The 12,097-nt window shown below is 38.4% G+C and overlaps 1 protein-coding gene and 1 long non-coding RNA gene across 8 annotated transcripts in view; one reads left to right on the forward strand and one right to left on the reverse strand.

The window, feature by feature from the left end:
* Positions 1 to 12,097, forward strand: part of SPTB (spectrin beta, erythrocytic) — a 127,928-nt gene that overhangs the window by 42,708 nt on the left and 73,123 nt on the right. For all 7 annotated transcript variants that reach the window (XM_034433827.3, XM_034433831.3, XM_034433826.3 and 4 more), the window contains one exon: positions 10,363 to 10,543. In XM_034433827.3, the coding sequence (XP_034289718.1) occupies positions 10,396 to 10,543 (148 nt within the window). In that variant the 5' untranslated portion in view covers positions 10,363 to 10,395. The remainder of the gene's footprint in view (positions 1 to 10,362; positions 10,544 to 12,097) is intronic.
* LOC117675318 (uncharacterized) lies at positions 3,133 to 3,574 on the reverse strand. Its single transcript, XR_004594177.1, has 2 exons — positions 3,530 to 3,574; positions 3,133 to 3,189 (listed from the first exon to the last, which is right to left on the reverse strand). It is a non-coding gene; the product is annotated as an uncharacterized LOC117675318 (long non-coding RNA).

Below are 12,097 nucleotides of genomic sequence, written 5' to 3' on the forward strand. Positions count from 1 at the left end.
CATTTATGCAATGTTCAGGATCATGTGGTCACCTTTTGCAACTTTCTGACAAGCAAAGTCAATGGGAAGGCCAGATTCACTTAACAGCCATGTTACTAATTGAACCACTGCAGTGATTCACTTAACAACCATGGCAAGAAAGGTTGTAAAATGGGGCAAAAATCACAACTGTCTCGCTTAGCAACAAATTTTGTTCTCAATTGTGGTTGTAAGTCGAGGACCATCTGTGCAGTATGCCATTTTGTATTTGATAATCAGCCATGAAGGAAAACTAATCCCTCCACTGCCAAATGTGTTTCTAGGTAGTGACGTGATGCAGGGAAAAAAACATTTTGTCCTGGATGCAGAAATTCATCCTTTTTAGGAAAACAGTTTTGGAAAAATGTGGTTTAACTAATCCCAAACGGGACAAATCCATGTGGGTTGTGTTGTACTTCAATACTGTGCACATTGCAATGAATCAGCTAGTCAAGAAGCACTATCAATGCTTGCACATGGAAGTAGGTAGGTGGGTGGGGTTAGAGGAAAAGCCAAACCAGACACAAAAAAACCCCCAGATAATTCAACTGCTAAATTGCAAGGGACTACGCCTTTCTTGGGTGTGGTTCAGTTCAGCAAGGGAATCTTCATCGAAGGATAAGAAAATCTCCCTCTCCCCACTTTCCCCCGCAGAATTGAAAGTACTTGAAAACAGGAATCACATCCAATTTGCATCCTTTCATCTTCATTTCAAAAATTTTGCTGGTTTAAAATGGATATGGAGATTACTGTATCTCTTAAGTTATGGAGCTTTCTTTAAAAACTGTCTTTAGCCTAAAAATGTTTGTTCCTGTACATAATATTTTATGATTCCTAAAAGGGCCTATATTTTAGGCTCCCTAAATGTATCTACGTACAAAAACAGTATTACAATACGCTTGAAACCAGGCATGAAACCTCTTTGGATGAAACAGTGACATTTTAGTCACTTTGGATCCCCATGCATTAATGTGTATGACCATAAATATATGTGTTTATATTTGTTCATAAGCAAATATTAATTTATATGGATACTGTGAATACACCAGACTGTTCTAATCATGTATCTCCTGGAAGGATGTTAAACTTCAGCTTCTTAGTTAGCAAGATTTTTAATCCTATGGATTATGGGACTTCAAGGTCTACTCATTTAAAGATGGCCAGATTGGGAAAGGCTGGAGTTAGGCTAATCTTTCCCCCCCCCCTTCTTTCTCTCTAGAGTATTTTCAAATATACAATCTACTCATGTACAGATCTATATCCCTGCCCCCATATAATACTCAAGAGATTTTTTTGTGATTTTTTTTCTTTAACAAATGCTAGATATGCATGGAATTGAATCGCCCCACTCTTGTGTCAATTAAAAAGCCAGTTCCAATCTTGCTTAAATAATTTTTACAATATAAAAATGAAATGGAGTTACCCCATGAAAAGTAAAAGTAGAGTATGAACAGAAAAAAATATGGAAACAACTCTCCTGTCTTAAACTTTGAGGAAAGTTAGTTGAATCCTATTATTATATTTGTGCTTGTGATGTAGCAGAAAAAAAATTGTATATTGCAGGTTTGTATTCAGAAACCATTTAAGATACATCATTTCATTTCTATATTCAAATACAGAATTAAGAATAATCATTTGTTCAAGTTTAAGAGTGTAAGAGTGATGGAGCATGAATTGTTCTCTCTTCCTTCATTGATCTTTATGTGAGTTCCTTTACTGTAATCCTAGCTAACACAATCATACACTGCAGGGCTGCAAGGAATGTTATGTAGCCCAACACACCAGATTGTGGTACCTGCCAAAAGGTAGGTATAGGCCCTTCCTTATCTAATGTTCCTACTTTGGCATCAGTGTAACTGTTGTCTTGAGCATAATTTCTACTGGATCCTAAGACATTGCTGAGGAAATTGGATGAGATAGTACAGGTACCTGTTTTATCTACGTTCCAATCCAGCTCACTTCCTGCTCAGAGCAGCGGTAACTCTGTGACCAGGAAAGCAATTCCAATACACAAAAATATCCATGGATGACAGGAATGTTAGAGCTATGGTAGTATTATTAGAACAGTGTTTGGCATGGTATTCAGAGCAGACTATGCTTTCTAGAAAGCTTAATGCACAGGCCAAACGTACAGAAGTATTTAAGAGGAGAAAGATATAGGGAATAAATATGGAGGGAAGGGGGAGGAATTGAGATGGAAGGAAAATAATATACCAGTAATTAGGAAAGGTATGGGCAGTTGGATGATAAAAATATCTACTATGATTAAAATACTATGATATAATATGGTCAGCAATACATTTCTGACCATAATTGTGTATAAAGTCCATTTGGTGAGATAAATTTGTATTGTTTAAGACATATAGAAAACTGTGAGAAGCGGAAGGCAGAACTGAACATTACAGAAAAATTGCCTATATAATTGCTGGTCGATAGAGATAATTTTGCAAAAATGTCGTGCCTTTCTAGACAATTTTTATGTTCATAGACAAGTGTATCACTTGTTATTTCTGGGCTGTTTTCTAACATGGAAGGTAATAGAGAAGGTAAACAACTGTTTAATTTATTATCTAGGGAAATAAAATAAATATTTCCTTTCTTTTCCCATTATGAGGTAACCCAGGACACTAAAATAATTATTTCTCTTGTAATTGGCATAGGAAGTCAGGGACTTGGGTTAAGTAGGTAAGATACTTTATTGCAGACACAAACAACCTTAGTTATGGCAAAGGTTAAGAATGGGTTCAATATAATTATATTCCCTCGGGTTTAAATCCTGTGGGGTTTTTTTTCGCCCAGTCTCATGATGGATGATTAGTTGCACCTGGTTTTTGTTTACAAAATACTCTGGTGCAAGGCTGCTTTCCAAGGCCAGCCCTCATACCAGCTCTATTCCAAAGCTATAATGCTTGAAACAATATTGTGTGTCTGAGTTAAAATAACCGTATGACATTAGTAGCCCTTGTTTCTTCCACATCTATTTGCATATTTACAACTCCAGTGCTATGAGTTTAGTTGGAGGCACTTAGCTTTTTTCAAGTGGTTTTTAACAATCAAGCAGTATCACATCAGATTGATTGACACGATTCTGAATAAAAGTCATAATAATTACACTTGAAGCAGCAATAATATTTTTATAGAATCAAAGGCTTCAAGTCCTCTTCCCCTTACCTGAAAAATAAACAAATTAGACAGGTTGGTTAATAAACCAATTATCTAGCTACACTCCTATCTGGCCTTAGACCTGGACATAAGAGTGGAAGCAAACTTGATTTCCCTGATTATATAGGTATGGCTTGACTTGTGACTCTTCAGATACTTGATCTCCCATACTCCATAATTAAATGACACCAAGAATTATCATGGTTAAATAAACACAAATTAAGAAGAATCCATGATTAGTATAGAATACAAGAATATATCCTTTTGTGATGATAAGACTTGTCACTGCTCTTTTCACATTGGTTTTGGTTTTGCCTGCTTTGAACTTACATTTGCTTCTTGAACTTACATTTGCTTCTTGCTTTACCAACTTCAACTCTCACATCAGCTCTCCCTTTCCTTCCTCTCCTTTCTTGGACTTGGTTGTACCAGGAGTATCTCCTTAATTTCACCTACTAGACATTGGAAGGATGAACTTGTGTTTTTTCCATTTCTACATTTTGTAAGCAGGAGCTGATAGACACACACACACACACACACACACCCGTTTCCAGATTTCAAGGGGAGAATTTTCATTTATTTTTTGGAAATCAGAGAAGTTTCTTTCCAGATTTTCTTCCCACCTTTTCCTAACACTAGACAATTGGAAGTGAGGCAGTTTCCTTCCCTTTGCAGAGGACTGTTCAGAACCAGGAAGCAATTGTGGAAAGCTGTACATTTTGAGTATGGCTGGAAGCTGCAGATGAAAGTATTGAACTGGCTGGAAGCTGCAGATGAAAGTCAGTATTGAACTGTGCAAATACTGGAAATAATGCAATGAATTTTACATTGTACTTCTTAGATGCCAAATGGAGGGAAGAAATCTGATGGTAAACTGGTTGTGGCTTCCAAAATCAATGTAAGACAATGGTAATGATGGAGATCTTGTAGAAGACCTTTGTATGAGCTAGTTCAGTGTTGGCGAACCTTTTTGGCACTGAGTGCCGAAACAGGAATGTGCACGCAGGGGAGCACCGGAAAATGGAAGAGCTGAGCTTCCGGTTTCAACGTGTGCATGTGCGCCGGTCACCTGGTCTTCCGGTTTCTGGTGCACATGCACGCATGAAAACCACCTGACATGTGTGCAGGAAACCGGAAGCTCAGCAAGCAGATTCATCTCTCCAGGCATGCCAGCCGTCGCCCATTGCTCTTCTGGTTTCTGGCTCTCCCGCATGCATGAAGACTAGTTGGCCAGTGTGCATGTGTGCACTGGAACCCGGAAGAGCAATGGGTGATGGCTGGTATGCCCGGAGAGATGGCTCTGTGTGCCACTTTTGGCACGCGTGCCATAGGCTCGCCATCACTGAGCTAGTTCTTGCAGTTATTGGAAAACTGGAGGGTATGTGGAATGGGGAAAAGCTAGGAAACATTTGGCAAGAGGCATGGTTGGTAGCTGTAAGTGGCCTGAAATGGTGACATATGAGCAGAGGCATGAACAGTGTTATTATAAGCAAACTCAGCCAGTTGTTGTATTAGTAGTTTACATAGCAACAAAGATATTACCGTAAGGTGGCATTTATCTTCTCCATTTCCATATCCGACTGTGGATGATGACCAGAGAACAGGTGAAGCTTAGCATCCAATAGTTGAAATACAGCCATCCAAAATTATGCCATGAGGTATGTATCTCTATCAGAAATTAAATGTTTTGATGAACTGTGGTTCAGGAAAACTTGTCAAATAAATAGATGAGTTTTCTTAGGAGGCCACAAAAGGGTGTGAAATAAACCACCTTAAAAAAATGGTCAGCTACCACCAGAGAGGCATCTCAGGCCTTAGTATATGGAATATCAGTAACAAAATCCATGGATACTATATCTGAGAGTCACCTTAAGGAGTAGGGAAATCAGTTATCCAGATGACTTGGTGGTAGAAGTTTGGCCTGGTGACTTAAATGACAGAAAGAAACACAACCATTGATATCCATCCTAACACACAACTATCAAAAACCATGGTAGAAGGAAATGGTAGTTTAAATAGTCCAAAATGTCCTAGTCACAGATGCCACAACAGAGCTGTAAAACCTTTTACCTCACAGTGTTCTATAAATCAGGCAACAACCAACTCAAATAAAATTTGTGAGGTTACAATGATTATATTTGGCATAGAATTTTTCTTGGTCTTTACTATAACACATCTCAAAATTAACTACTTGTATTTTTAAATGTAGGGCCACGATGGCTCCGTGGTTAAAGACACTGAGTTTGTCAGCTGAAAAGCTGACAGTTCAGGTTCCAGACCTGAGCACCAGGTGACAGAGAACTCCCTGCCCCAGCTCCTGCCAAGCCAGCAGTTGCATGAAAGCATGCAAATGCAAATAGATAAATAGGAACCACTGGTGGGAAGGCTGCATGTACCTTGGTGTATAGTCATGCTGGCCACATCACTATGGGAATGTCTTCGGACAACACTGGCTCTTTTGGCTAAGTAATGGAGATGAGCATCGTTCTCTAGAGTTGGACATGACTGGACAGGGGAAACCTTTAGCTTTACCTATTATTATATCTATTCCAAGTCATAATAACAATTCCTACTATAAAGTAATAGGTTAAGAATGTTGTTCAAAAGAAACCACTGGATGCTAAGTGAATATTGGCAAGTGGAAATCTCATTTTTAATATAAAATTGTGTATGTGTGCACATGCACATCTATGTACTCACATACTCTCATAACTGCCTATAAACCAAATGAATACAATGTGGCATAAGAAAATAGTTGTAGTACAGAACATAAGAAAAGAGCAAAGAACAAAATGGCCATCATTGGAATAATGAGCCGCAGTAGCACAGTGGTTAGAGTGCAGTACTGCAGGCTACTTCTGCTGATCACCGGCTGCCAGCAGTTCGAATCTCACCAGGTTCAAGGTTGACTCAGCCTTCCATCCTTCCGAGATCAATAAAATGAGGACCCAGATTGTTGGGGGCAATAGGCTGACTCTGTAAACCGCTTAGAGAGGGCTATGAAGTGGTATAAAAATCTAAGTGCTATTGCTAAGTGCTATAATAAGCAACAAGAAGAAAGTTACTGGTTAATCTCATGCCCTCGTCACCTCCCGTCTGAACTATTGTAACGCTCTCTATATGGGGCTCCCCTTGAGGAGCACTCGGAGGCTCCAACTGGCGCAGAGTGCGGCCGCGCGGGTGGTGATGGGAGCAACGTGGCGCTCCCATGTAACGCCTCTCCTGCGCGAGCTGCACTGGCTCCCGGTGGTCTTCCGAGTGCGCTTCAAGGTCTTGGTTATCACCTTCAGAGCGCTCCATGGCTTAGGACCTGGCTATTTACGGGACCGCCTGCTGCCACCAATAGCCTCCCACCGACCAGTACGCTCCCATAGAGAGGGGCTCCTCCGGGTGCCGTCGGCCAAACAATGTCGACTGGCGGCCCCCAGGGGGAGAGCCTTCTCTGTGGGGGCACCTACGATCTGGAACGAGCTCCCCCCGGAGATACGGAGGATTCCGGATCTGCGTACCTTCCGTCGCGCGCTTAAGACGTTTTTATTCCATCAAGCTGGCCTGACCTAAACTTTTCCTCTTTTTAAATGGAATTTTAAATTTGGTTTTAATTTATTGGGGTTTTAAAATGTCTCAGCCAAATTTATTTAATTAGTTTTATCTCTATTTTAAATTTTGTATCTACATGTTTTATTTTATGGCTGTTCACCGCCCTGAGTCCTTCGGGAGTAGGACGGTATACAAATTTAATAAAATGAAATGAAAATGAAATGAAATCTGGTTAATATATAGATAAAATGAAGAAAATTAGAGCTACCAGAACTGGACTGGGTAGCAGCGTTTGAATAAACTGCATATGTTTCCTACCATCTAGTGGCTGTGTGGATTTTTGCAGCTTGGAAGGGAAATGTCCTTAAGGAAATTAAACTTCAAAGTTAATCAAAAACAAAATCAATTTCTCCTATTCCCATTACAAGAAACACCTTGTCTGGGTACTCAAGAAGGAGTTTATAATTTCTTGGCCCTGTCATTAATGATAATTGAGCAGATTGGCACTTGCTGCATTGGATAAGATATTAATCCCTTACAAGCAGACTCTTAAACTAGCACTTTCAGCTTTAATTACAAGTGGGACAATTTCTTGCAGCATTTGTAACAAGTTGAGATGATATCAGAACAATGACTCATGGTAATATTATGTAAACACTCCAATTATGTACTTGCATTACATGTGAGTCATGGCAACTGTGTAATCATTACACATGATTTTTGTCCTTTGTAGACACCCATTATAAGATCAAATCAATTAAATGTGTATTGCTATAAAAGCATCAGTTAGAAGGGTCTTAGAAGAAAAAGCATTCCACAAAACATGAAGCAAACAAATCTTACTGAAGAAAAACATTATCTTTTCCTTATGCTTAGATCAAATTGATTTCTGCATAAATTAGATAAACTGAATTGTGTCATCTGATATTGGGTCATCTTGACAAAAATGAAAATGATATAATTTATGTAGTATCCTTTATCTTAGCATGCAGATAATCCTTGTTTAACAAACACTTGTTCAGTGACCATTCAAAGTTATGATGGTGCTGAATAAATGGTAATTAATGACTAGCCCTTGATGTTCTGGCTATCCCAGCACTCCTATGGTCATGTGATATGATCTTGTAGGCCACCCACACACCCTGCTTGCTCAGCAATAGCCTTGTGCACTTGTGCCTCGCTGGTCACCTGCACATCCTCCTGGCCAGGCAGCAGCCACTTACCTACCTGTCAGCCTGCTTGCAAGGTGCTTGGGACTATCTTAATCATCCATGATTCTCACATAGTGATGGCAACAGGGAGTGCCAGGATTGCCATCACTAAGTGATGCGGTCATGTGATATTGCACTTTATGGCCTCATAATTTAGCAACAGAAATTCTGGTCCCAATGACCATCATCAACTGAAGACTCTAATGCATTTATAATTAACCCAGAATATACATATTGAAGGGGGAAAATCAAACTATTATCAAATAGCTATGTTGTTTTACTCTGCTATTTTTGAAGCCTTTATTGTAGAGAAAGCTTGAATACATGACAGAATTTATGAAAGTGTTGGGAAGAGGAAATTAGGTACATTTTGGGCATGAATATTAGACATTCTCCTACTGAAAGTATTGTGTAGATTATGATAGGAAAAAATCATCTCATGCAACTTTGTAAACTGTGGGAATGGATGAAGTGCTTTATGTGTTCCATTTAATAATAATACCCACTGTGAGAGAGGCAATAATTGCCCTGTCAGGTACATGATATGAGAAAAACAGGGAAACACTTTACCATCTATTTGTCTATCTTTCATCCATTGGTCCATCTGGGTCTGCAGGAGGCTTCATCAGCTCCTGGAGAAATGTTACCCTGAAGCGTCAGTCATTGCACATGCCCCTTTGTTAAGTTTTAAAGTGGCCCTAAAGAGCCATGCAATTATCCTATAAAGGAAAGAAACTGGGACTCTAATCTGCTGCTGTTATTGCTGCATAGTCTTATTAGATGTGCCAGGGAGATGGGGAAAAATAAAGAATGGAGGGAGAAAATATTAAGGTAATTGTTAGAGGGAGAACAGTGGGAAGCTGCAATTGTTTTTCCACTTTCCTGGGCCTTGCAGGAAATGAAGAGCAGGTGTCTGGCTAGTTTTTCATATTCCTCCCCTCCTTTCAAACAAATAAGTCAAAAGTGACAAGATGAGTGCTCTAACCTGAAAGTCCTTCTTTTTATTGCTCTCCATTGCAAGTAAGGTCATGATGCAAAATTTAATCCTGGATGGAAGTACTGACCTGGCATGTAACTTGAAAATGTGGTTGAGAAAAGAATATAACAGACTGGGATGGGAAGCTGGAGAGGCGGCATGGCCATGTCTGTAGGAATTCCATCTTAATGACCAGAAGTTCTGAAAATATGTCCATTTCAAGTGTTTGCTTATATTGGGGGTAGGTGGGTGGAGGTAGACTGCTGGGACAGTAGGTTAGTGTTAGTGGACAATCCAGTCTGCTCTACAACCGTCTCCCTTGTGGAATTATATAGGGTGATTTTTAGTATGGCAGTCCAGTTCCTTAAGGATTCTTATTCTGGGAGATTTCAGCACCCATGTAGAAGTTGTCCAGATAGGTGTGGGTGAAGTCTTCCATAGATGGCATGATACTCGTGAATCTGCCCCAGTTTGTTTTTGGTCCTGTGCCTACAGCAGAGCACATGCTGAAGTTGATATTTTGTATAGCTTAGGGCTGGTGTTTTGAGGATGTACAGTAGGATCTCTCTTATGCTATCCTAGACTGATCACTTTCTGATCAGTTTTAGATATTTCTGTTTGTGTGTGTGTGTATTACAAACTTATGCAGTAGTTGAGAGGGTTAATTAATTTGGCCTAGATGCTTGCTCAACCAATATGATTTCTCAAATATATTTGAGGAATTTCTGTTACTATTTCTCTTGAAGCCCTGGCCAATCTGTGGAATTCCAAAATGAACCAGACAATTGACTTTATTGTTCCTAAGTGCCATCCTCCCTCTAACAGAGGAAAATCAGGACTTACTTTACCATGCAGCTTTTTGTTGCTGCTTCTTTATTTTAACTTCAAGGTTTTTACATTAAAAAGAAATGATTTGAACTTTGAACTTTTTTAAATGATGTTTTTACATTAAAAAGAAATGATTTGAACCTTTAACTTTTTTTAAAAAAATGAAACTTTTTTGTTACCTTTTTAAAAGATATTATTTGCATCTTGATTTCTTTACATCTGCAGTCACTTTAGAAACATGTTGGAAAATATTGGGGGGGGGGATTTGACTCATTTTACCACTGGTTTATTTCATCTTGGAATACAGTACATTTTGTACACAATTTACATTTTTTAGCTTTCTGTTAGCTGGTGTTTCATATAACAATATAAGTAATAATATGATAAGTATAATCTTTCTATAACCAGACCTGTTGGTCACATTAATTGTGATGCATTCAAATATTCCGATGGAGGCTACTGCAATTCTCCAGGCAAGAGCTAGCATACATCAGTGTGTAAGAGAGAATAATACTTTGAATCTAACTTAAAATATTTGCATGGGTTGTGTCATGGAGTGGCTGTGAAAAACATAGGGCATTTTTATATTGGAGTAGTAACATTGGTTTATATCCCTTTTGATGATAGCTGAAATTAGAGAAACAGCAAAACTCCCAGAACATGACATCAGCAACTGATTTTGATCACTTGGAGATTCAGCCACAGTATAATCGAATTAATGCTCGATGGGAAGCCTCTGATGATGAGTTGGACAATGACAACAGTTCTGCCAGACTCTTTGAGAGATCCCGGATCAAAGCTCTAGCAGGTAAATTTACTGCATTTTACAAACTGGGGCATTTATTAATAAATTGATCCCAAACTTTCTTTCTGAGGCAAGAATACATGCAACTGTGAACCTTTTCTTCTCTTCTTCTCCTCCTTTTGCTGTGTCTCCTTTTTTTCTCTAACAGCAGTCTGAGAAATCCATTGTCATAGAATCAGGTCATACAATGTGTGGCAAAATCCACCTGCCTTCTGTTGCAAGTTATAGCTACTGGAATACTCTTTCCTTTTTTTCATCCTTCCAGATAGCCAAGAAAAATTAGAGGTTTTTTAAAAAACCTTGGTATCTATTCTTAGTACAGCTTACTGGGTAATATTGCATGGACCTATTTTGAAACTTCAGTGTCTTATGGGGGAGAAGTGTGTGTAACTGAATCCTTATTGCAGAACAGTCGCAGAACATCAGAGTACAGGTAGTCCTCAACTTAAAACCACAATTGAGCTCAAAATTTCTTTTGCTAAGTGAGAATTTGTTAAGTGAGTTTTGCCCCATTTTACGACCTTTCTTGCCGCAATTATTAAGTGAATCACTGCGGTTGATAAGTTAGTTACACGGATGTTAAGTGTTTTTTTTTGTTAGCCCTTCAACAGATTTTTGCAACGCTGGAGAGGACATTGTTATTGCAGGGTTGGATGGTGTTTTCTTTCCTGCCTTAAATACCGCCGATGAGATGCTTGTCATCTCTTTTAAAACTCTCTTCTGATTTCTCAAAATCTCCTCAATATTCCTCCAGATTATCATCCACTATTCTCTCTCTAACAGCAAAAAATTTCTAATTCATCTAATTATAAAATCACCCAATCTGTAAATCAACAAGTATAATTCATTCAATTATTATATCAATATTCACCTAAATATAATATAGCACGCTATCAAATTCTTAATTACGGTATATAGACTATTTTACAGTTCAATACAGTTCAAAAAATAAGTTAGGTATATGTATATATATATATATATATATGTATGTATATAGATCAAAAGCTATTAGACTATAGAGAAGGAGTATATAAGTCTACTCAAAAAGAGTTGAGAAAGATTATTTAAAGTAATTAATATCTATATAAATAAATAAATAGAGGAATACTTATAGGTTAATTAATAAGTGATAGTTTGAATGGTAATCTAGAAGTTCATTATAATTGGTAAATTGTTGCCACAGTTAAACATTCAAACATCTTCTCTTGTATGGTGCAGTACTTCAGTTAATTGGAAAGGGATCTCAAACAGTTCCAAAGTTTTCTGACAGCCAAATCTTAATAATCGGAGGTACAATTCCAAATAGCACAATTCAGAATGTTTCCACTCAATCCTTCCTACTGTCAATCATCAAAGTCGGGTTATGGCTGCGCTTCCGGTTTCTCTCTTCAAGAAGAAAAAAAAAGGAACAAAGTGTCCATAGTTTGTTATTTAATATTTCCGTGCATTCGTGTGCTCGTAATCTAATCCAATTCAGTTATATCCACATTCGCTGCCTATTTCAAAAAAGGTGCCAACAGCTTCTGGCTGCGCTGTCTCTTGCCTCAGCAATCTCTG

The sequence above is a fragment of the Pantherophis guttatus genome, chromosome 1 (genome assembly GCF_059756535.1).
Source record: "Pantherophis guttatus breed Tessera chromosome 1, ASM5975653v1, whole genome shotgun sequence".
NCBI lineage: Eukaryota > Metazoa > Chordata > Lepidosauria > Squamata > Colubridae > Pantherophis > Pantherophis guttatus.